This window comes from Pelophylax lessonae (genome assembly GCF_965119305.1).
Source record: "Pelophylax lessonae genome assembly, chromosome: 10".
Classification (NCBI taxonomy): Eukaryota; Metazoa; Chordata; class Amphibia; order Anura; family Ranidae; genus Pelophylax; species Pelophylax lessonae.
The window spans coordinates 24,597,096-24,624,067 of record NC_138777.1 but is presented as its reverse complement, the minus strand read 5'-3'; the positions used below and the strand labels follow the sequence as shown (position 1 = coordinate 24,624,067).

General features: G+C 41.9%; 1 protein-coding gene across 1 annotated transcript in view; it reads left to right on the top strand.

Moving 5' to 3' along the window:
• Nucleotides 1-3,763: 3,763 nt before the first annotated feature.
• Nucleotides 3,764-26,972, top strand: part of SYT13 (synaptotagmin 13) — a 68,756-nt gene continuing 45,547 nt past the window's right edge. The window contains 5 exon segments of the mRNA XM_082270589.1: nt 3,764-4,009; nt 4,011-4,108; nt 4,110-4,126; nt 4,129-4,146; nt 4,149-4,333. Coding sequence (XP_082126715.1) covers nt 3,902-4,009; nt 4,011-4,108; nt 4,110-4,126; nt 4,129-4,146; nt 4,149-4,333 — 426 coding nt within the window. The 5' untranslated portion in view covers nt 3,764-3,901.

Sequence of the window (26,972 nt, the reverse complement as noted above, 5' to 3'; positions counted from 1 at the left end):
CGGGCACCCGAGATCGCTCCCGGCTGAGAGAGAACGACGGTCTGCTGTTGTAAACACAGCAGACCATTCTTCTCTCTGAAATTATCACAGAGTGCCTGTGATCCTTCTATATAGGATCACAGATCTCTATGATCATTTCACAAGCCCATCCCCTATGCAGTTAGAAAACACTCCCCTAGGCTCACAAGAGTGGCGCCTAACAAGGAGTTAACCCAGGAGATCGCCCCTGGGTTAACCCCTTCCCTGCCAGTGTCATTATTACAGTAACAGTGCATATTTTTAGCACTGATTACTGTAGTAATGTCACTGATCCCCCCCCCCCAAAAGTGTCAAAAATGTCAGTTAGGGGTCCAATCTGTCCGCTAAAAAAACACTAAGTCCCGCTAAAAATCGCTGATCGCTGCCCTTACTAGTAAACAATAAATACATAAAAATGACATAAATCTTTCCCCTAGTTTGTAGACGCGATAACTTTTGGGCAAACCAATCAAAATACGCTTATTGGGATTTTTATTTACCAAAAATATGTATCAGAATACAAATTGGCCTAAAAGGATGAAAAATTCTGATTTTTACATTTTTTTTATTGAGAATGTTATATAGCAGAAAGTGAAAAATATTGTTTGTTTTTTTTCAGAATTGTCGCCTTTTTTTTTTTTAGTTTATAGCGCAAAAAATGTAAAATCGCAGAGGTGATCAAATCCCACCAAAAGAAAGCTCTATTTATGTAGAAAAAGGACATCAATTTTATTTTGGAATAGCGTCGCACGACCGCTCAATTTTATAATTAAAATAACGCAGTGCCGAATCGCAAAAAATGGCCTGGTCATTAAGGGGGAAAATCCTTCCGGTCCAGAACTGGTTAAAGGGGAAGATTAGAAGCACATGCAATACCAATATCATCCACTGAGTGGCAGGCTTTTCCCATGAACAAAGCTTTCATTACAGCCAACTGCAGCAATCTGCCCTATAGCTGTGTGATCGCCTAATATTTTCCCAAGCTCTGTAAACATTTCTTGCACAAATATAAACTTTACAGTTTGTTGTCACACTAGGTGAATAATTCCATACTGCAAAATTCACCTATATCAACGTTTTACAGTCTGAAAAAAAAAAAAATGCATAGTTGTAAAGAGTCACAACTAGAGTGAAGTTGAAAAAAAAAGGACAATGTTTAAAAAGTTATAAAATATTTTTAAAAACTACAAAAATAGTTTACGATGCCATTACTTCTTAATGGTTCCCAAAACACGCTACAATTTTGCCGTAATTGTCGCACGAATTGCAACGTGTGACGCTGTTGCTCAAAAAAAGCTCCTGGCTTCCATTCACACTAACGTGATTTCAATCGCATCACCGCGATTCTCCCTCCGATTCCAAATTGCGTCAAAACGCAGGATGCATTTGCGATGCCATTACTTCCTCTCGGCTCCCAAATCGCAGTGCGATTTTGCCGTGATTGATGAGCAATAAATTTCGCTGCAATCGCGGCTAGTTGCAACGTGTGACACTTTTGCTCAAAAGAAGCTCCTGGGCTTCATTCACATCTAGACAATTTGAATAGCATCGCCATGATTCTGCCCACGATTCCAAACTGCAGCAAAATGTGGGGCGCGTTTGCGATGCCATTACTTCCTAATGGTTCCCAAATTATGCCACAATTTTGCCATAATTGTCGCACGAATCGCAACGCTAAGGTGATTTCAATCGCATCACCACAATTCTGCCCACGATGCCAAATTGCGTCCAAACGCAGGATGCATTTGCGATGCCATTACTTTCTCACGGCTCCCAGATCGCACAGCGATTTCGCTGTGATTGATGAGCGATAAATTTCGCTGCGATCCCGGCAAACCGCAACACGCGGTGCTTGACGCTCAAAAAGGAGCAGGAGTTTCATAGCTCGATTTATTACACAACAATCGCGGCAAACCTCAACAATCGCGGCAAACTGCAACGCGCGACGCTTGATGCTCAAAAAGGAGCAGTAGTTTCATTGCTCGATTTATCACGCAACAATTGCAGCAAACTGCAACAATCGTGGCAAACCGCAACACAGGCCACTTGACGCTCGAAAAGGAACAGGAGTTTCATCGCTCAATTTATCACGAAACAATCGCTGCAAACCGCAACGCACGGTGCTTGATGCTCGAAAAGGAGCAGGAGTTTCATCATTCGATTTATCATGCAACAATCGCAGCAAACAACAACAATCGTAGCAAACCGCAACGCACGCCACTTGATGCTCAAAAAGGAACAAGGGATTCATCGCTCAATTTATCATGCAACAATCGCGGCAAACCGCAACGCACGGCGCTTGACGCTCGAAAAGGAGCAGGAGTTTCATTACTCGATTTATCATGCAACAAAATCGCAGCAAACCACAACAATGGCGGCAAACCGCAACAATCGTAGCAAACGGCAATGCACGGCGCTTGTCACTCGAAAAGGAGCAGGAGTTTCATCGCTCGATTTATTACAAAACAATCGCAGCAAACCGTAACAATCGTGGCAACCTGCAATGCACGGCGCTTGGCGCTCGAAAAGGAGCAGTAGTTTTATCGCCTGATTTATCATGCAACAATTGCTGCAAACTGCAACACGTGGCGCTTGACGCTCGAAAATGAGCAGGAGTTTCATCGCTCAATTCATCACAAAACAATTACGGCAAACCGCAATGCGCGGCGCTTGACGCTCGAAAAGGAGCAGAAGTTTCATCGATCGATTTATCACGCAACAATCGCGGCAAACCGCAACAATCATAGCAAACCGCAATGCACGGTGCTTTACGCTCGAAAATGAGCAGGAGTTTCATTGCATGATTGCGTGATAAATCATGCAATGAAACTCCTGCTCATCGTGGCAAACCATAACAATCGCGGCAAACTGCAACGCACGGCGCTTGACGCTTGAAAAGGAGCAGGAGTTTTATTGCTCGATTTATCATGCAACAAATGCACCAAACCACAAGGCACAGCGCTTGACGCTCGAAAAGCACCAGGAGTTCCATTGCTCGATTCATCACGCAACAATTACGGCAAACCGCAATGCACGGCGCTTGATGCTCGAAAAGCACCAGGAGTTCCATCGCTCAATTCATCACGCAACAATTACGGCAAACCCCAACACACGGTGCTTGAAGCTCGGAAAGGAGCAGAAGTTCCATCGCTCGATTTATCATGCAACAATCGCGGCTAACCGCAACGCGCGGAGCTTGACGATGAAAAGGAGCAGAAGTTTCATCGCTCGATTTATCAAGCATCAATCGCGGCAAACCCCAACGCACGGCACTTGACGCTCAGAAAGGAGCAGGAGTTTCATCGCTCGATTTATCACGCAACAATCGCGACAAACCGTAACAATTGCGGCAAGCCGCAACACGCAGTGCTTGACACTGGAAAAGGAGCAGAAGATTTAGCGCTCGATTTATCACGCAACAATCGCGACAAACAGTAACAATCGTGGCGAACCGCAACGCTCGAAAAGGAGCAGGAGTGTCATCGCTCGATTTATCACGCAACAATTGCAGCAAAATCGCAGCGCAGTTTGGGTGAAAATAAGAAATAATGTCATCGCAAATGCTTCCCGCATTTTGCCAACATTTCAAATCCCCAAGGTGTGAATTGAGTAATTCTTTAGCCTAACAAAATGAATCTTGGGAGAATCTTTCGTGGATAGAACATGTGAAGGTTAGCAGGGTTGGCTCAGCTGCCTGAGGAGCAATGAAGGGGTTAAAGCATTGGGGATGCGATCGGTGCGAAGTGTCGGGCGATGGTGTCCTCCTATTGGGTGACAATAAAGAATTAGGAAGATTCCGGAGATTGCAGAGAACCTGTTATTTCATTCACGTAGTGGCATTTCCAGTAGTGCTTGAAGTGGAAAGCCTGGGGGAGATGGGGGAATGGTCTGCCTGAGCGCCATCCAGCAATCCCATCCAGTGACGTGTGCAGCAATCAAGTCTCTTTCCCTAGAGAGACAGCGAGCTCGGAGTGAGCAGCAACCTCAGCAAGCAGAAGCCAGCGATCGCTCGCCTACCTCCGACACTCTCCAGGAAAACTTGGAATCGTCTTAACCTTCTATCCTTGGAACAGGCAGGAATGAGTCTGGTAATGCCACGCTGAACGTCCCAGGTGCCAGGTCCACCACGCCACATCTCAAGATGTTCGCTGCTCCTTTAATAGCCATGGGGGCCACCCTGGGCACGGCCTCGGGGCTCTTCACCCTCTGCGGACTCATGTTCCTGTGCAGGTATCTGCGGAAGAGGAAGATGTCACCCGACAGCGGGGAAGGGACGCCGGTCACCATGGCCAACGTTCTGCAATCAGGGCAAGTGGTAAGTAGCAAGTTCTATCTGGTCACCTGTATTCATTCACGGGTTTCTGAGGGCATGGACCTTTGAAACCCCTGAAACGCGTTGGGTTATTATTAAGTATGCTGAATAAAATAAAATGTTGACTTTTTATAGTTTGCTAACGTGAGTTGTAACACCATGCCTAGCTTAACATGGCTGCACACACTGTGACTTGCTGTGTCCTACACAGGCTGTAGGACACACTTCTGAAAATGCTCAGTGCCTGGCTGTTTTGCTGGATCAATGGCTTCAGGAGTTTCTGGAAAAAATGTGCATATTAGGAGCTCTTATTAACTTACTGCATGCGTTTAACAGGTTAGTGGCCATGGAAGTACTGATAGCAGTTGGCTAGCCCATTGCAGCCATGGCACCCTTTATTTCTATCATGGACATACTGATACCAGGCAGCTAGCCCATTGCAGCCATGCCACCCTATTATTTGTATCATAGAAGTACTGATACCAGGTAACTAGCCCATTTCAGCCATGCCACCCTATTATTTCTATCATAGAAGTACTGATACCAGGCAGCTAGCCCATTGCAGCCATGGCACCCTCTCATTTCTATCATAGAAGTACTGGTACCAGGTAACTAGCCCATTTCAGCCATGGCACCCTCTCATTTCTATCATAAAAGTACTGATACCAGGCAACTAGCTCATTTCAGCCATGGGACCCTCTCATTTCTACCATAGAAGTACTGATACCAGGCGGCTAGCCCATTGCAGCCATGGCACCCTCTCATTTCTATCATGGAAGTACTAATACCAGGCAGCAAGCACGTTGCAGCCATGCTACCCTATCATTTGTATCATAGAAGTACTGGTACCAGGTAACTAGCCCATTTCGGCCATGGCACCCTCTCATTTCTATCATAGCAGTACTGTTACCAGGCAGATAGCCCATTGCAGCCATGGCACCCTCTCATTTCTATCATACAAGTACTGATACCAGGCAACTGCCCCATTGCAGCCATGGCACCCTCTCATTTCTATCATAGAAGTACTGATACCAGGCAACTAGCCAATTGCAGCCATGGTGCCCTCTCATTTCTGCCATGGAAGTACTAATACCAGGCAACTAGCCCATTGCAGCCATGGCACCCTCTCATTTCTGCCATGGAAGTACTGATACCAGGCAACTAGCCCATTGCAGCCATGGCACACTCTCATTTCTATCATAAAAGTACTGATACCAGGCAACTAACTCATTGCAGCCATGGCACCCCCTCATTTCTATCATAGAAGTACTGATACCAGGCAGCTAGCCCATTGTAGCCATGCCACCCCCTCATGTTTCATTTCCGCCCTGAAAGTACTAATACCAGGCAACTAGCCCATTGCAGCCATGGCACCCCCTTGTTTCTATCATAGAAGTACTGATACCGGGCAGCTAGCCCATTGCAGCCATGGCACCCTCTCATTTCTATCATACAAGTACTGATACCAGGCAACTGCCCCATTGCAGCCATGGCACCCTCTCATTTCTATCATAGAAGTACTGATACCAGGCAACTAGCTAATTGCAGCCATTGCATCCTCTCATTTCTGCCGTGGAAGTACCGATACCAGGCAACTAGCCCATTGCAGCTATGACACCCTCTCATTTCTGCCATGGAAGTACTGATACCAGGCAACTAGCCCATTGCAGCCATGGCACCCTCTCATTTCTATCATAGAAGTACTGATACCAGGCAACTAGTCCATTGCAGCCATGGCACCCTCTAATTTCTATCATAGAAGTACTGATACCAGGCAACTAGCTAGTTGCAGCCATGGTGCCCTCTCATTTCTGCCATGGAAGTACTAATACCAGGCAACTAGCCCATTGCAGCCATGGCACCCTCTCATTTCTGCCATGGAAGTACTGATACCAGGCAACTAGCCCATTGCAGCCATGGCACACTCTCATTTCTATCATAAAAGTACTGATACCAGGCAACTAACTCATTGCAGCCATGGCACCCCCTCATTTCTATCATAGAAGTACTGATACCAGGCAGCTAGCCCATTGTAGCCATGCCACCCCCTCATGTTTCATTTCCGCCCTGAAAGTACTAATACCAGGCAACTAGCCCATTGCAGCCATGGCACCCCCTTGTTTCTATCATAGAAGTACTGATACCGGGCAGCTAGCCCATTGCAGCCATGGCACCCTCTCATTTCTATCATACAAGTACTGATACCAGGCAACTGCCCCATTGCAGCCATGGCACCCTCTCATTTCTATCATAGAAGTACTGATACCAGGCAACTAGCTAATTGCAGCCATTGCATCCTCTCATTTCTGCCGTGGAAGTACCGATACCAGGCAACTAGCCCATTGCAGCTATGACACCCTCTCATTTCTGCCATGGAAGTACTGATACCAGGCAACTAGCCCATTGCAGCCATGGCACACTCTCATTTCTATCATAAAAGTACTGATACCAGGCAACTAACTCATTGCAGCCATGGCACCCCCTCATTTCTATCATAGAAGTACTGATACCAGGCAGCTAGCCCATTGTAGCCATGCCACCCCCTCATGTTTCATTTCCGCCCTGAAAGTACTAATACCAGGCAACTAGCCCATTGCAGCCATGGCACCCCCTTGTTTCTATCATAGAAGTACTGATACCGGGCAGCTAGCCCATTGCAGCCATGGCACCCTCTCATTTCTATCATACAAGTACTGATACCAGGCAACTGCCCCATTGCAGCCATGGCACCCTCTCATTTCTATCATAGAAGTACTGATACCAGGCAACTAGCTAATTGCAGCCATTGCATCCTCTCATTTCTGCCATGGAAGTACTGATACCAGGCAACTAGCCCATTGCAGCCATGGCACCCTCTCATTTCTGCCATGGAAGTACAGATACCAGGCAATTAGCCCATTGCAGCCATGGAACCCTTTATTTCTATCATGGACATACTGATACCAGGCAGCTAGCCCGTTGCAGCAATGGCACCCTTTCATTTCTATCATAGAAGTACTGATACCAGGCAGCTAGCCCATCGTAGCCATGGCATCCTTTATTTCTATCATGAAAGTACTGATAGCAGGCAGCTAGCCCATTGCAGCCATGGCACCCTCTCATTTCTGCCATGGAAGTACTGATACCAGGCAACTAGCCCATTGCAGCCATGGAACCCTTTCTTTCTATCATGGACAAACTGATACCAGGCAGCTAGCCTGTTGCAGCCATGGCACCCTCTCAGTTCTATCATAGAAGTACTGATACCAGGCAGCTAGCCAGCCCATTGCAGCCATGGCATCTTATTTCTATCATGGAAGTACTGATACCAGGCAGCTAGCCCATTGCAGCCATGGCGCCCTCTCATTTCTGCCATGAAGTACTGATACCAGGCAACTAGCCCATTGTAGCCATGGCACCGTCTCATTTCTATCATAGAAGTACTAATACCAAGCAGCTAGCCAATTGCAGCCATGGCACCCTCTTATTTCTGCCATAGAAGTACTGATACCAGGCAGCTAGCCCATTGCAGCCGTGGCACTCTCCCAGTTTTGCCATGGAAGTACTGATACCAGGCAACGAGCCCATTGCAGCCATGGCACCCTCTCATTTCTATCTTAGAAGTACTAATACCAGGCAGCTAGCCCATTGCAGCCATAGCGCCCTCTTATTTCTGCCATAGAAGTACTGATACCAGGGAGCTAGCCCATTGCAGCCATGGCACCCTACCATTTCTGCCATGGAAGTACTGATACCAGGCAGCTAGCCCATTGCAGCCATGGCACCCTACCATTTCTGCCATGGAAGTACTGATACCAGGCAGCTAGCCTATTGCAGCCATGGCACCCTACCATTTCTGCCATGGAAGTACTGATACCAGGCAGCTAGCCCATTGCAGCCATGGCACCCTCTCATTTCTATCTTAAAAGTACTAATACCAAGCAGCTAGCCCATTGCAGCCATGGCACCCTCTTATTTCTGCCATAGAAGTACTGATACCAGGCAGCTAGCCCATTGCAGCCATGGCACCCTCTTATTTCTGCCATATAAGTACTGATACCAGGCAGCTAGCCCATTGCAGCCGTGGCACCCTCTCATTTCTATCTTAGAAGTACTAATACCAGGCAGCTAGCCCATTGCAGCCATGGCACCCTCTTATTTCTGCCATAGAAGTACTGATGCCAGGCAGCTAGCCCATTGCAGTCATGGCACCCTACCATTTCTGCCATGGAAGTACTGATACCAGGCAGCTAGCCAATTGCAGCCGTGGCACCCTCTCATTTCTATCATAGAAGTACTGATACCAGGCATCTAGCCCATTGCAGCCTTGGCACCCTCTCATGTCTCACATCTCTCGTGTAGTTTTCTTTTATTAAGGCATATAGCAAGAGGAAAAAGCACACTGGTCCAGGTCAGCCAATCAGAATTTATCTTCCAGTGTACTGACTAACTTTAACTGTCGAAGGTTCAGACCTGATCAGTTACTAGTGGTTACTGCGAGCTGCATATTATTGTTGCTCATTTCATCACCTTATTAAAGAAAATCTGCCATTAAGGAAATACATGGGGGGGGGGGGTATCAAAGCTGGAGCAGACAAAATCTGGTGCAGCTTTGCATGGCAGCCAACCAGCTTCTGTCTTCAGCTTGATAAATTAAGCTTTGGAAATGAAAGATAGAAGCTGATTGGTTGCCATGAACAGTTACTCCAGGTTGTGACTGCTCCAGTTTTGATGATTTTGCTTCTAATGTTGACCTCCTTTTGAAACTCCAAGCTGGCTTTGAGAATTGAGTCTCAGAACAAGTATGCCGGTTAGGATTGCAGACTTTACTTTTCGAGGGGCTGTCCCTGATTTGGAACAAAGTCCTTTTGTCCCTCCTTCCTCCTCATTAGTCCCTCATATTGGTCTGATCTATATAGCTGTGTATAAAATGCACTATTTATCATTCAGAAAATGTTTCCCAGTGCTAAACCTCTCATCCAATTTCTAAACTTTTACATTTGTAAATTTCAAAACCCAGAATAAGAAAAATAGTAGTGGTAAAAAAAACAAAAATAAAAAAAAACAACACTTGTAAGTTTACCTAATCTTTTTTGTATAATTCTCCTTTAAGGGGGCATGGCAGGGGTGTGGGTCCTATGCCTACATACTTTTGTTAATAGGTTAACAAGTTGGGATGTATGTACTAGTATTAGGGGGGTCACAAATTGCAATTCATGGGCTCAATTCACAAGGCTTTGCACAAGTATAAATATCTTTATTTTATTTTATTTTTATAAGTAATGTGTACCTTTCAAATCTCATTAAACTCAGCTAAAAATATCTGTCACTTTTATTAAAAATAAGGGTAAAATTAAGGATACCATAAGGATATAAGGATATCATTAACACCATACAAAATAATAAATAATGATACATATCCTTTACATATGCATTTACATAAGCATTTAGAGCATTTAGAGCTTTATTTTTAACCATGTGAATGTACTTTTCAAATCTCATTGAACTCAGCTGAAAATAGCTGTCACCTTTTTGAAGATAAAACATCCTTATCCTGGTGTAAAAAAGGATACTTATCATTAATACTGCAGCAAATAAGGCTATTTTTCCTTCATACAAGTATAAATATCTTTGTTTTCAGCCATGTGAACGTACTTTCAAATCTCATTGAACTCAGCTGAAAATAACTGTCACTTTTTTAACCACTTTAAGACCGGAAGGATTTGCTCCTTCCTGGCCAGGCCCTATTTTGCGATTCGGCACTGCTGTATTTTAATGGACAATTGCGCGGTCGTGCGACGCTGTACCCAAATGAAATTTATGTCCTTTTTTTCTCACAAATAGAGCTTTTTTTTGGTGGTATTTGATCACCTGTACCATTTTTATTTTTTTTTCGCTATAAACAAAAAAGTGGCGACAATTCTGAAAAAAAAAATAAAAAAATATTTTTCACATTCTGCTATATAACATTCCCCAAAAAAAATTTGAAAATCAAAATTTCTTAACATTTTCGGCCAATTTGTTTTCTGCTACATATTTTTGGTAAAAAAAATTGCAATAAGCATATTTTGATTGGTTTGCAAAAAAGTTATCGCATCTATAAACTAGGGGAAAGAGTTATGTTATTTTTATTGTTTTTTTTTTTACTAGTAATGGCGGCGATCTGCGATTTTTTTTGTGGGGCTGCGACATTGCGGCGGACAGATCAGACCCCTAACTGACATTTTTTACCCTTTTGGGGGGACCAGTGACATTACTACAGTAATCAGGGCTAAAAATATTCACTGTTACTGTAATAATGCCATTGGCAGGGAAGGGGTTAACCCTGTGGGTGATCAAGGTGTTAAATGTGAGCCTAGGGTGTGTTTTCTAACTGTAAGGGGGGGGCTTGTGAAATGATCATAGAGACCTGTATTACTATATAGAAGGATCACAGTCGCTCTGTGATCATTTCAGAGAGAACAACGGTCTGCTGTGTTTACAACATCTGACCGTCCTTCTCTCATAGCGGGGAGCAATCGCGGTGCCCGGCAGCAATCGCGGCCGCCGGTCCCGTTTATTGGCATCCCCGCTGCCTAGTGGGGGGCAGGAAACCCCCCCCCCAGCACCACCTCCGGGAACTGACGTACCCCTACATCGATTTGTACAGCCGAGCCAGCCTGCCGCAGTATATGTGCGGCCGGCGGTTGGCAAATGGTTAATCTCAGCTAAAAATTCCTGTAACATTTTTGAAAAAATATTTCCTCATCCTGGCATCCTGATAAATAAATAAATAAAACAAATTAGGATATGTATCCTTTACACACATATATATTTCTTTATTTTTAGCCATGTGATTTTTAAATGTCTTTGAACTCAGCTGAAAATAACTGTCACCTTTTTAATAATAAGGATCCTAATCCTGGTGAAAATTAAGCTATTTATCATTCATACCATAACAAAAAAAGGATATTTATTCTTTACAAATGTAAAAGTATCTTTATTTTCAGCCATGTAACTGTTATTTCCAGCTGAGTTCAATGAGATTTGAAACACAGTTACATGGCTGAAAATAAAGATACTTTTACATTTGTAAAGAATAAATATCCTTTTTTTGTTATGGTATAAATGATAAATAGCTTAGTTTTTCACCAGGAATAGGATCCTTATTATTAAAAAGGTGACAGTTATTTCCAGTTCAATGAGATTTGAAACACAGTCACCTTTTTGAAAATAAATAGCCTTATCCTAGTATCCTGATAAATAAGGATATTTATCATTAACCTGCACCCGACCGCCCACCGCCGATTCACTGCGGCAGTGCAGCCCTCCTGCGCAAAACGACGTAGTACTACACTGGTCGCGCACCTGCAGCTATTGGGCGAATGTGCGCCACCGGCGGCATGCTTCCGCCTCTACTCGGCAGCGGGGACTCCGATGCACGGGGCAGGGGGCTCCGATTGCCACCTGACACCCGCGATCATTCCCCACTGAGAGAGAAGAACGGTCAGCTGTGTTTACAACTCTTCTCCCTGGAATGATCACAGAGCGCCTGTGATCCTTCTATATAGGATCACAGGTCTCTATGATTATTTGACAAGCCACACCCCCCCCACACAGTTAGAATCACTCCCCTAGGCCCACATTTAACCCCTTGATCACCCACAGTGTTAACCCCTTCCCTGCCAGTGACATTATTACAGCGACAGTGCATATTTTTTAGCACTGATTACTGTAGTAATGTCACTGGTCCCCCCAAAAGTGTCAAAAATGTCAGTTAGGGGTCCGATCTGTCCGCCGCAGTGTCGCAGTCCCACTAAAAATCGCAAATCGCGGCCATTACAAAAAAAAAAAAAAAACAATAAAAATGACATAAATCTTTCCCCTAGTTTGTAGATGCGATAACTTTTGCGCAAACCAATCAAAATACACTTATTGCGATTTTTTTCTTTCACCAAAAATATGTAGCAGAAAACAAATTGGCCTAAAAAAATTTTTTTTGGAGAATGTCCTATAGCAGAATGTGAAAAATATTGTTTTTTCTTTTTTTTTTCAGAATTGTCGCTCTTTTTTTGTTTATAGCGCAAAAAATAAAAATCGCACAGGTGATCAAATACCACCAAAAGAAAGCTCTGTTTGTGGGGAAAAAAAGGACATCAATTTTATTTGGGTACAGCGTCGCGCGACTGCGCAATTGTCCACTACAGTCACGCAGTGCTGAATCGCAAAATATGACCTGGTCATTAAGGGGGGAAAATCTTCCGGTCCAGAAGTGGTTAATAAGGATCCTAATTTTGGTGAAAATGAAGCTATTTATGATTTATACCATAACAAAAAAAAGGATATTTAGGCTCGGTTTCCACTAGTGCGGCTACGAAGTCGTGCTACTTCTAGCATGACTTCGTAGCGAAAGTAAACTGCGGCTTCAGTGAGACTTGTCCCTCATATATAGAGGGAAGTCGCACTGAAGACGGCTCAAAAGTAGTACACGATCTACTTTTGAAGTCGCCGCAACTGAAGCCGCGGCAGTGGAAACGGGCCCCATTGAAAACAATGGGTTTTGACTTGCTGTGCGACTTGACATGTGTCAAGTCGCACCGCAAGTCGCACTAGTGGAAACCGAGCCTTATCCTTTACAAATGTATAAGTATCTTTATTTTCAGCCATATAACTGTTATTTCCAGCTGAATTCAATGAGATTTGAAACACAGTTATATGGCTGAAAATAAAGATACTTATACGTTTGTAAAGGATAAATATCCTTTTTTTGTTATGGTATAAATGATAAATAGCTTTGTTTTCACCAGGATTAGGATCCTTATTATTAAAAAGGTGACAGTTATTTTCAGTTGAGTTCAATGAGATTTGAAACACAGTCACCTTTTTGGAAATAAATAGCCTTATCCTAGTATCCTGATAAATAAGGATATTTATCATTAATACCACCGCAAATAAGACTATTTCTCCTTTACACAAATATAAATAGCTTTATTTTCTTAGTATTTTATGTGACTGTAATTTTCAAATCTCAGCTGAAAATAAATGTCACCTTTTTTGAAAATAAGGATTCTACCTGGTGAAAACAAATATATTTATCATTTATATAATACAAATAAGGATATTTATCAATCATACAAAAGCATAAGTATCTTTATTTTTAGCCATGCAACTGTAATTTTCAAACCTCATTAGACCCCCTTTCACGCTTGTGCGACTCGTCCTGCGATTTGGGACTGCAAAGTCGCATGACAAGTCGTACTCCATGATTTCCAATGAGTTACCATTCATATCTGTACGACTTCAAGTCGCAACGACTTCAGAGTAGTACAAAAAGCAATTGACTCCTGCGCTTAAGGGGTGGCCTTGCGGCTAGTATCCCGAAAATAATGCGATTTGGGTCTGATTGAAGTTATTCCGGCTGTGCTGCCACTCTCAACGGGTCGTGGTAACCCAAACGGGTTCTGAAAAAGGAATGGACAGAGGGAGCACCAGCCTAGCGCATTATCTTTAAAACAATTTATTGTAGACATATGTACACATTTTATACTCACAAGGCAATAGTGAAAAATGGGCAAATATAAGCAATACCCACTGGGCATCATCTTCTGCCGCAGGCCGTGGAAGGATGTGGACCTCCCAAAAACAGCTTACGCTTTTCGGGGTGTTACCTCTTCATCAGAGCTCATCCGAGTATAATGTGTACGTATGTCTAGAATAAATTGTTTTAAAGATAATGCGCTAGGCTGGTGTGCCCTCTGTCCATTCCTTTTGCAGACTTCAGAGTAGTCCCTGCACTACTTTTGGCCGATTTTAACCACTTGCCGACCGCCGCAAGTACATATACTGCGGCGGTCAGCCCCGTGCAGGCAAAGTGACGTATTGGTACGTCACTCGCCTACGAGCCAATAGGGGGCAAGCCCGCGCCGCCGGAGGCACGCTCCCACCCCCGCTCGTTCATGGGCATCCCCGCGCGAGTGACCGGCGGTTCTGATGTCCGCCGGTCACTCGCGATCTCCCGCTGGAGAGGGAGAAAGGCAGGCGGCTGATGTAAACAAAGCCGCCTGTCATTCTCCCTGATGTAACTGCAGAGATCATAGGATCCTGCTATATAGGATCGTATGCCTTTGTGGTTACATCAAAAGCCACGCCCCCTTGACAGTTAGAAGCACGCCCCTAGGGACACACTTAACCCCTTGTTCTCTAATAAAGTTAACCCCTTCCCTGCCAGTGTCATTTTTACAGTGACAGTGCATATGTATAGCACTGATTACTGCAGTAATGTCACTGGTAACCCCAAAAGTGTCAAAAATGTCAGTCAAGGGTCCGATCTGTCCGCCACAAAGTCGCAGTCCCGCAAAAAAAATTGCAGATCGCCGCCACTACTAGTAAAAAAGAAAACAATAAAAATGACCTAAATCTTTCCCGTAGTTAGTAAACGCAATAACTTTTGCGCAAAGCAATCAAAATATGCTTATTGCGATTTTTTTCACCACAAATATGTAGCCAAAAACAAATTGGCCTGAAATGTTAAAAAATTTTGATTTTTACATTTTTTTTGAGAATGTCCTATAGCAGAATGTGAAAAATATTTTTTTTTTTCCAGAATTGTCGCTATTTTTTTGTTTATAGCGGAAAAAAAATAAAAATCGCACAGGTGATCAAATACCACCAAAAGAAAGTTCTATTTGTGGGGAAAGAAGGACATCAATTTTATTTGGGTACAGCATCCCACGACTGCGCAATTGTCCGTTAAAGTAACGCAGTGCCGAATCGCAAAATATGGCCTGGTCATTAAGGGGGAAAATCTTACGGTCCAGAAGTGGTTAATAAGGATCCTAATTTTGGTGAAAACAAAGCTATTTATCATTTATACCATAACAAAAAAATGATATTTATGCTTTACAAATGTATAAGTATCTTTATTTTCAGCCATGTAACTGTGTTTCAAATCTCATTGAATTCAGCTGGAAATAACAGTTACATGGCTGAAAATAAAGATACTTCTACATTTGTAAAGGATAAATATAATTTTTTAGTCAAAATCGCATCAAAATTGCATCAAAATCGCTGTAAAATCACAACAACAAAAAAATTGCAGTAAAAACATGCGACTTTTAGGTTGCATAAGTGTGAAAGGGGCCCTAAACTTAGCTGAAAATATCTGTCCCCTGTTTTGAAACTATATCCTCATCCTGGTGTGTTAGCTTTGTGAATTGAGCCTCTAGCTTTCCTGTACCTTTCAATTCAAGAGCTACAGCTCTATTGTACCATCTAACAGCAAGTCTTCAGCTCCAATCTGCTGTGATAACTCTGCAGGGCTGCACCCACCCGCATCTGTTAGTCTGTACATAATCCACATAATGTATGATAATGCGGCTTGTCGTAGAGGAATTGCTTTCACTACTAATAATTGTTCTCTGCCTTGCCGGGAGCCATCAGCCGTCCGAGGTCATTAGAGTGCATGAGTGACAACACTAGCCAGGGCTATTTTGGTGGGCGACTACAAGAAACGTCTGAGCTCTGTGATTGCCAACAAGAGTTTTGCCACCAAGTACTGTTTTGCGAAGGGTTCAAATACTTATTTCACTCATTTACCCCTTTACGGCCACCCGCCGCAGATTTAATGCAGCAGGCAGCCGCCCCTGGGAGAACCGACATAGCTCTACATCGCTCGCTCTCAGGAGGCTAGGGGGCGAGCAAGCACTGCCGGCGGCACGCTCCCGCCCTTGCTCGTCTGCGGTGAAGCCTGTGTGTGTGTCAGGCGGCTCCGATTGCCGTCTGACACCGGCGATCTCTCCCCTCTGACAGAGAAGGACAGACGTCTGATGTAAACACAGTTTGCGAGAAGCCATGTGGGTGACACACCAAACATGTGGAAGAAGGTGCTCTGGTCAGATGAGACCAAAATTGAACTTTTTGGCCTAAAAACAAAACGCTATGTGTGGGGGAAAACTAACACTGCACATCACCCTGAACACACCATCCCCACTGTGAAACATGGTGGTGGCAGCATCATGTTGTGGGGATGCTTTTCTTCAGCAGGGAAAGGAAAGCTGGTCAGAGTTGATGGGAAGATGGATGGAGCCAAATACAGGGCAATCATAGAAGGAAACCTATTAGTCTGCAAACGACTTGAGACTGGGGCAGGGGGTTCACCTTCCAGCAGGACAATGACCCTAAACATACAGCCAGAGCTACAATGGAATGGTTTAGATTAAGGCCCCTTTCCCTCTTGTGTGACTTATCCTGAGATTTGGGACTGAAAAGTCACATGACAAGTCATACTCCATGATTTCCAATGAGTACCCTTCATATCTGTGCAACTTCAAGTCGCAACAACTTCAAAGTAGTCCCTGCACTACTTTTGGCTAATTGTAATGCTTTTTGAGGTCAAAAGACATAGGCACTGCTTCAAGTCCAGTCAAAATCTCGGCAACAAAATTGTGGCAAAATCGCTATAAAATCGCACAACTTTTAGGTCACACAAGTGTGAAAGGGGTTTAAAGCACATTTATGTGTTAAAATGGCCCAGTCAAAGTCCTGACCTAAATCCAATTGAGAGTCTGCATGCATGCCAGACTTCTTTATTTATTTATTTATTTATTTTTTATTATTATTGTTGTAATTATATTTATTTATTTACATATTTATTTATGAAAATTTTTGAAAACCATTTATCATGGGGGGGGGGGGGGTGGATACAAATAAACTCCACACTTATTTATTTATTTATTATTATTTATTTTTTATTATTATTGTTATAATTATTATTTCTTTATTTACACATTTATTTATGAAACATTTTGAAAACCATTTATCATTTTCCCTCCACTTCATACAAATACACGCCACACTTATTTATGTAATTAATTATTTATTTATTATTATTTATTTTTTTATTATTATTGTTATATTTATTATTATTTATTTACATATTTATTTATGAAAATTTTTGAAAACCATTTATCATGGGGGGGGGGGGGGTGAATACAAATACACGCCACACTTATTTATTTATTATTATTTATTTTTTATTATTATTGTTATAATTTATTATTTATTTACATATTTATTTATGAAAAGTTTTGAAAAACATTTATCATTTTCCTTCCACTTCATACAAATACACACCACACTTATTTATTTATTTATTTATTTATTTATTTATTATTATTTATTTTTTATTATTATTGTTATAATTATTATTATTTATTTACATATTTATTTATGAAAAATTTTTTAAAACCATTTATCATTTTCCTTCCACTTCACATTTATGTGCCACTTTGTGTTGGTCTATCACATAAAATCCCAATAAAATACGTTTATGTTTTTGGTTGTAACATGACAAAATGTGGAAAATTTCAAGGGGTATGAATACTTTTTCAAGGCACTGTATATGGCTGCATAGTATAAAGAGAGTGATACGTAGAATTTTATAAATGTGACTGTTATCATTGTCTCTCCCCATGTCTTCTCTTTCACATTACACATGAATTGAAGTTGCTGGTAGAGAATTATAAAGATAGCAGTGCAATGCTTGTGCTCCGAATTTCCCCCGCAAAGCAGATGGGCTGTTGGAAATACACAGAGACATTGACTCCATGCAGAGTACAATCACCATACTGACAATAAAGAAATGCAATCCGATTCGTTCCTGTGAGCTCCTGTACATTGCACATCATCATGTTTCTGTACATGAGTACTCGGTCAATCAATTTCGTAACCGGTTCACGACCGCCCGCCACAGATGTACTGCGGCAGGCAGCCGCTCCCAGGCAAATCGCCGTACATGTACGGGAGTCTAGGGGGAGAGCGCACACCGCCGCCGGCGCAATCCCGCACCCTCTCCTCAGCGGGGAAGCCGTTACAGCAGGCAGGCGGCTCCAATTGCCGCCTGACACCCGCGATCGCTCCCGGCTGAGAGAGAAGGACGGTCGGCTGTTGTAAACACAGCCGACCGTTCTTCTCCCTAGGATGATCACAGAGTGCCTGTGATCCTTCTATATAGGATCACAGGTCTCTATGGTCATTTTTCAAGCCACGCCCCCCACAGTTAGAATCACTCCCCTATGCTCATATTTAACCCCTTGATCACCAACAGGGATAACCCCTTCCCTGCCAATGACAGTGCATAATTTTAGCACTGATTACTGTAGTAATGTCACTGGTCCCCCCAAAAGTGTCAAAAATGTCAGTTAGGGGTCCGATCTGTCTGCCGCAATGTCGCAGTCCTGCAAAAAATCGCAGATCGCTGCCATTACTAGTAATAAAAAAAAAAAAATGACATAAATCTAACTTTTGCGCAAACCAATCAAAATACGCTTATTGCGATATTTTTTACCAAAAATATGTAGCAGAAAACAAATTGGCCTAAAATGTTAAAAAATTTTGATTTTTTCCATTTTTTTTTGGGAATGTCCTATAGCAGAATGTGAAAAATATTTTTGTCGCTATTTTTGTTTATAGCGCAAAAAAAAAAAAAAAAAAAAATTGCAGAGGTGATCAAATACCACCAAAAGAAAGCTCTATTTGTGGGAAAAAAAAGGACATCAATTTTATTTGGGTACAGCGTCGCACGTCCACGCAATTGTCCGTTAAAGTAATGCAGTGCCGAATAGCAAAATAGGGCCTGGTCAGGAAGGGGGTAAAATGTTCCGGGGCTGAAGTGGTTAAAGAGGAAGTAAAGCTTCCTCTGTAACTTGTACCTATACGTGATCCTATGATAAGGCTTACCTATAGGTACTGTAAATCTTTCCTAAACTTGCACCGTTTAGGAGATATTTACTTTGCATGCAGCCAGTGACATCACAGGCGCATACGCTCTGAAGGAACGGCCACCCGTGCCGTTCCTTCATAGCCCTGTGCCATGAACGGCAGCTTCCGTGCGCATGCGCAGTAGTAATATCATCGCAAGTGCGGCCATTCGGATGGCCGGAGGAAGAAAACCGAGAAGGAAGATGGGTCAACATGTCGGTCATGTAAGTGTTGTGTTAGCGGCGCTGCCGGGGCTTCGTTTTAATGTACAATATCTCACAAAAGTGAGTACACCCCTCCCACTTTTGTAAATATTTTTTTTTTTTTTCAATCAATAAATTTTTATTGAATTTCAAACATAAATGACAAAGAAAACAGAAAATCACATCAACAAAATGTGATACAAGAAAATGATAACAACAAGGTAAAACATTATCCAAAAGTGGATGATAGTGTTCAAACAATAGTTATAAGCTTCTTACAAGAGTACTTTAACATCATGACTTTTGTAAATATTTTATTTATTTATTTATTATGTGACAACACTGAAGAAATGACACTTTGCTTCAATGTAAAGTAGTGAGTGTACAGCTTGTATTAGGGCTCTTTCACACGGGCTTTCCGGATGGTATTCCGCTGACATCCGCAATGCCATAGACTTACATTATGTCCGCAAATCATCCGCAAAAAAATAGGATGATTTGCGGACATACGGAAAGCCCGTGTGAAAGAGCCCTAACAGTGTAAATTTCCTGTACCCTCAAAATAACTCAACACACAGCCATTAATGTCTAAACCGCTGGCAACAAAAGTGAGTACACCCCTAAGTCAAAATGTCCAAATTGGGCCAAATTAACCATTTTCCCTCCCCGGTGTCCTGTGACTCGTTAGTGTTACAAGGTCTCAGGTGTGAATGGGGAGCAGGTGTGTTAAATTTGGTGTTATCGCTCTCACTCTCTCATACTGGTCACTGGAAGTTCAACATGGCACCTCATGGCAAAGAACTCTCTGAGGATCTGAAAAAAAAAAGAATTGTTGCTCTACATAAAAATGACCTAGGTTAAAAGAAGATTGCCAAGACCCTGAAACTGAGCTGCAGCATGTTGGCCAAGACCATACAGCGGTTTAACAGGACAGGTTCCACTTAGAACAGGCCTCGCCATGGTTGACCAAAGAAGTTGAGTGCACGTGCTCAGCGTCATATCCAGAGGTTCTCTTTGGGAAATAGACGTATGAGTGCTGACAGCATTGCTGCAGAGGTTGAAGGGGTGGGGGGTCAGCCTGTCAATGCTCAGACCATACGCTGCAACTGAATTTATTCTCTTTTGAGAAGAGGAGATTAAGGGGGGATATGATCAACATGTATAAATACATAAGGGGTCCTTATAGTGAACTTGGTGTTGAGTTGTTCACTTTAAGGGCAACACAGAGGACAATGGGGGCGCTCTTTACGTCTAGAGGAAAACAGATTTAGTCTCCAAATACAGAAAGGTTTCTTCACCGTAAGAGCTGTGAAAATGTGGATTCTTTCCTAGGTGTACATAATATAAATGGGTACTAAACATTTTTTTAGGTAAAGTTGATCCAGGGAATATCTGATTGCCTCTCGGGGGATCCGGAAGGACTTTTTTTCCCCTGCTGTAGCAAATTGGATCATGCTTTGCTGGGTTTTTTTTTCACCTTCCTCTGGATCAACTGCGGGTATAGGATTGTGTATATGGGATTGTATGGTTGGGTTTTCAGTACTTTTTTTTTTTTTTGGTTGAACCAGATGGACTTTTTTCAACCTGACTTACTATGTATTTGCCTTTGCAATTCTAGGGAGGTGGTAGCAGGAGTGGGATTTGAACTCATGTTCTAAGTGTTGCTAGTGATTAGGCCACTGTGCTGAGCACTATTATATCTAGAACAGGGCTTCCCAAACTTTTTTGGGCCGAGACCCACTTCCGAATACAGTTATTTTTCGGGACCCACTTGCTTGTAATTGAATATTGTAAAGCGCTACAGAATTTGTTGGCGCTACATAAATGCAAATAATATTATTGCATATTTTAAAGGGAGGGGGATGTTAAAAAAAAAATATCAATTTACTACTTTTCAATTTATTATTGAATACACTTGCCAGATGTTCGAAGTGAGGGGTCAGAAACCTGTGGCATGTGTGGCATATAAGCGGAGTTGTAAGTAATCAGCACCCTTATAGACCATATAAGGAAGGCAAAGGACAGAAATCAACCACCCCAGGACAGTGATCAGCAGGCTTTATGGCACTCACCCTCCTTCCTCTCCCAGCGGTCCACAGTGAAGGTGAAGCCCCTGTTTGCCCTCTCCAGGGCCCAGCCCAGCACACCTCACCCAGAGTCTCCATGATAAGGAGCTCTATGCTGGTCTTGGTGTCCTGGCTCTACTCCTTCAGATCCTCTACTGGGGTCACAGAAGCTGCCATGAACTCCTGACACCGCCGGGTCACCTGGTCCTCCTATGACACCGAGGCTGCCGTCTCTGCCCCCTATAGCTGAGAGAATCCCTGCCTCCAGTTTAGCCACCACCACTGCCGCCAGCAGGACCGAGAAGCTGGCTCTGCACCCAGGGCCGTCTTTAATATTGATTGGACCCTGGGCATATATTTTTTTGGGCCCTACCAAATGCACTTATCAACTATTTGTGGGCAGTGCGGGCTCAAGGGGCAGCTGCTTTGGGCCCCACAACAATTGCTGGGCCCAGGGCAGCTGCCCCTTTTGCCCTGTGTTAAAGATGGCCCTGTCTGCACCCCATGAACATATCCTACATAACAGCCCACATACGTACTCACTGATGTAGGTATCCTCCTTGCAGGAAATGCAGACCAGCCTCTGTAAATTGCATGGGCGGGGTCCTGAATACACGCAGTTTGACTGCTCTGGCTCTTTGTAATTTGCACGGGCTTGCACAGCACAATTTAGAGGGGCCCGCTCTCAGTGATTTCCGGCTCAGCACGACCCACTCAAAGGCAGCTCGCGACCCACCAGTGGGTCCCGACCCACAGTTTGGGAACTCCTGATCTAGAAGATAAGTAAGTATCATGATTACAGAATGAACATATATAAATAGAACTCAACATTTTCATAACATTTGAATAAGACATAAAAAAGTTTGACATATATAGAATAGAGATATAACTCTTACATCAATGATAACACTATAAATATCAGCAAAAGAAGCAAAACAAGTCACATCTACTAATGTTTGACAATTTAGCAAAGATCTTGCATTTGTATTTATGGGGAATATAGATTCTCTTGATCTATGTTCATTCATTAATCATGGTACTACTGTATAGTCTAGGCATTTGTGAACTCCTCTCAATGGCTTAGTGGGTAGCACTCCTACCTATAAAGACTCAGACTATAAATTCAAATCCCAAGCATGGTGTCTCCTGATTATATTTTAAACAGCAGAGTATGCTGAAAATAGGTGACCACCTAATTGCCACTGCCACATCAGCATGGTTGTTTCCATGAATCGCATGCAATGGTATGTTATATAGCAAAAATATTATTGTGTGGAATTAAAAAACACTAGTGAACACACAGGGCATTTGCACAGTTGGGATTTGAACTCATGACCTAAGTGCCTTTTGTTTATGACCGCAGACCACTAAGCCAATGTGCTGAGTACAATTAGACTTATAGATATGTATAGATACTTCGATATGTAACTGTATATGATGAATACATGTAAGCACATGGAATAGCAGACATTACATTGTAATAATCATTCAGAACAGCATTCATTAGCAAAAGAAAAAAACAAAGTACTGTATTTGGTATGCACAATAATTGTAATATAAATAAATAGCCACACACGAGGTAGAGCACACCCCATATTTATTGGCATACATGTATACACATGATCATAGCTAAATACTGCAGTGCAGTTTCATATAGGAAACTCGCTGGCAATTGCCAGTGATGGAACCGTGACTATGCCGATTTTGAATACACAAATGCGTATTTGCCGATTTTTGTACTCCTACTTTTCCATTCACATGTCCACCTAGTTGATGTCTCAATTGTTTTTATTAGGAGTAATTAAATGTAGAATGACTATTTCTTCTCCTTATTCTTAGTGAATTAGGCCCCTAGGGACAGTTCACACACCCATCCTTACTCCCAATGGTTCGTTACTCAATAAAAAGTCTAGGGGTTTTGGTTTTTGGTATTTATTGTGAAACTTGGATGGGAGAAAGGAACAGTGGGATACTCCAACTGGAACTATTTACATTGGATAAGGACAACTTTCACTTGGCCTCACCAGGTTACTTGTGGAAGCAAAACAGTTCATATTCCTATCGCACACCTTCCTGGTTTGTAGGCACTTGTGTACCGGGTGCTGAAGCGATCACCAGCTGGCCACTGGATCAGTTACAAGTAGATACATATTCGCCAGCACACCAAGGATCTTGCAAAAGCAGTCTAAATTTGGACTGCTTTTGCAAGATCCTTGGTGTGCTGACGAGTATGTATTTACTTACTTGTGGAAGCAGTCACACTGCTTTAACCATACTGCCACATGTATGGAAAAGGTTAAGTCTTCTTGCTCTATCTCCAGCAACAGACTTGATGATCTACATTATCTTCAGGATACTCTCTAGCATCCCCTTTACTGACACCCGTCCACTGACTCTTCTAGCTGAAGGGGCGGCCATCTCAGGTTAGGCCCCTTGACACAGATCTGTAATCACTGTAAGCAGAATCAGATCCTTTCCAGTGTCTCCCCTCCAGCCAGCTTTGCAGGACCTCTGGGTTTAGTTCCTCTCTAGCTCTTTAGGCCTTCAGGTTGACCACCCGAGGCTGCATGGCAACTTCTACAAAGGAGGAGGCAGCCGCCCCCCCTGACTCCGCTCTCCAGCTGAAAGACCCAAGCACATGTGCTCTTGCCATTTATACAGTATCCCAGCATGCACCAAGGCACTTTCCTCTGCCAATCACCAGAGCTGTACTAAATGCCTGTGCACTCAGTTGTCAGGTTTCCTACCACTGTCCAATATGCCTCTGGATTGGACCACTGTGAAACACTTCAGACAAGCTGAGCTTCACCTAAACACAATGAGCAGACCTCCCTAACAGATCCTGCTCTCTGGTAGGCAGAGAACAATATAGATTTACCTGGCAATCCTTCTATACTCTATCTAGCACCTACCTAGGAGCGTGCTAAATCAATATGGACCAAAACCTCTGAGGAATCTATGCCACGAAGAATAAAGGTAGTTCTGAAGACAAAAGTGGTCCAACCCAGTACTAGCAAGGTGTACCTAATAAAGTGGCCGGTGAGTGTATTTTATCTGTGTATTTAGCTGTTTTCTTGCAGTTAAGCTTTAAAAAAAAGTTATTTTCTTTCCGGTTTTCCTTTTCTGGTGAAAGTTGGACCCTTCCAAGAAGATCGTGTTCCTGCTAGCAGCAATTAAAGGGAAGTATTTAATGGGAAAATGATTCATATCCTACAAAAAGACATCTCAGATCCCATCTGCGTCCTTATTGAAGATGCAAAGTGTCTGCCAGGCTCATTCAGTAATACAAAGAGCGATCGTACAATACAGAAACGTTTGGCAATTAACAAAGATCAAACATCATTGGCCTGGTTCTAATATAACTGAGCAGACTGAAATATGACTGGTCACTAAAGGTTAATGTACTTTGCATATCATCATTAATTTAAATAAAGATAATGAGAGGAAAATTTAGGGAGCTTTATCCCTTTCGATTATATAAAATTTGTAAATAGAAAGTAAAATACAATCACCCATTGGGATACATTTATCATTTAATACCTGAAGTGCCGGTTCACATATATGCAATGTGAGAACTCTGCGAATCCGCTGCGGGTTCCCGCATCGCATTCAACTCGCAGGCAGTTCACACTGCCATATGCAAATTGCTGGGGGTGTCAAACAGAGTTAACGACACCCCTAGATCAGTTCACATTTCGCAGTGCGAACTGTCAGTTCGGACATGAATCGGATTGCATAGGTGTGAACACCCATGCGATCCGATTCTGGTGCGGACCCAAAAAAAGGGTCCTGTGCGAGTTGTGTCCAAATGCGATGCAAATTCATCCATACAATCTGTATGGCTGAATTTGCATCGCACAGACATCGCATGTGATTTTCAGAGCAGTGCGCTCCGAATCACATGCAATGTCTTTAATCGCATATATGTGTAAAACAATAACTTATTTTCCGCGCTGTGATGTATATTTTGGTGAAAAAATAAAAACAATGTATAAAACCTGAAGCTGCTGCTCACTAGGTAAAATACCAGAAAAAACTAAAAACATAAATAGACAGCGCTAACAGGTGACAAAATGTAAAATGAATTATAAATATATATAAATGTGCTACAATAATTAATTGGTGCCCTAAAACATTGATGCTCTAAAAAATTGATACAACCAAAAAGTGTATTTATAAACAATACATATATAATAAATAATAAAGTGCTATGTTTAAGTGTCCATAATATAACCATTAAGGTGCAAAGTGATTTGTTAAGGTGCAGTCCAATAAATGCTTCTTCAACAGAAAACTAAAGTGCCAAACAGGTGCTCGAATCCATAAAAGTGCCCAAGTGCTCTTCAGGAAAAAGGCCCCCAATGGGGATGCACTCACCAGATTTTGGGTAAAAATGAGCCTTGAACATGTATAATGTTCCTTGATCGGATCACAGGATCAATGCAGCTACCCTAGCATATGAGATATCCCTCAAACGGATGGATGGATGACATGCACCTCATAGCCTGGCTCCTTAATAATTCGTCTCCTCTCTCTCTCCCATGTGTGTTTCAAATATAAAGAGAGAAGCCATACATAGTGAAGCCCGTAGTATTTATTTAAAACAGAATGGTAAGAATAATACTCACAAAGTATCTTTTAAAAAATCGGCAATAAACAGCATTAAGCAGCCTAGCACAGTCAATCCTCCAATTTCCGTGTCGCTGCCGGCGTGCGTTCCACGGTGGTTAACAGGAAATGACGCTGCAAAAGCTCCGCTGCCCGGAAGTGCGTCGACGCGTTTCGCCCGCCTTAATGGGCGTTATCAAAGACATCACTTCCGGTAAGGCGGCTTGTGTTTTTATACTTAATTGACTCTTCTCGCAGCCAATCGAAGGAGAAAGGGGGTGGCATATACTCTATCTATCAACTTCCTGTTGACAGTCTACTACTAAGCGTGTCCCCACGGTGCAAATAGCAACTCAATCCGCAATATTTATTTGGGTGAATAAAATAAATAAATGAATATATGCAAATCTATTGAATATTAAAATCACCACCTCATTTCCTGTTGCCGATAACTTATTATATTGTTAAAAAACCTTAAAATTTATTACACTTCATAAAATTCATAAATACAAATCATACATATCAGCGTTATTCAAAAAATCTTATTTGTTAAATAGAACAATTCAGATAAGAAGGTCGATATTGTAACAAGAATATATATTAATATCTATTATTTACAAAATCCCGAAAAAAAATAAATAAAAAACGAAAAAAATATAAAAAATATATATAAATTATATATTGAAAAAATATGTGAAGAAAATTATAAAAAATGAAAATAATAATAAATAATAAAAGAATAAAAATAAGAATAAAAATAAATATACAAATAAGAATAAAAATAAAAATAGAAATAAAATATAAATAAGAAAAAAATAATAATAATAAGAAAAAAATAATAAAAAAAAAAAAAAAAAAAAAAAAATAAAATAAAATAAAATAAAATAAATAAAAAAATAAAAAAGTTTAAATAAAAATAAAAATGAAAATAAAATTAGTATAGCAAATAAAAAATAATAAACAAAATAAAATAAAAGTGAAAATAATAATAAAAATAAAAATAAAAATATAAATAAAAATAAAAATTAAACAAAGATTTACTTAAACAAT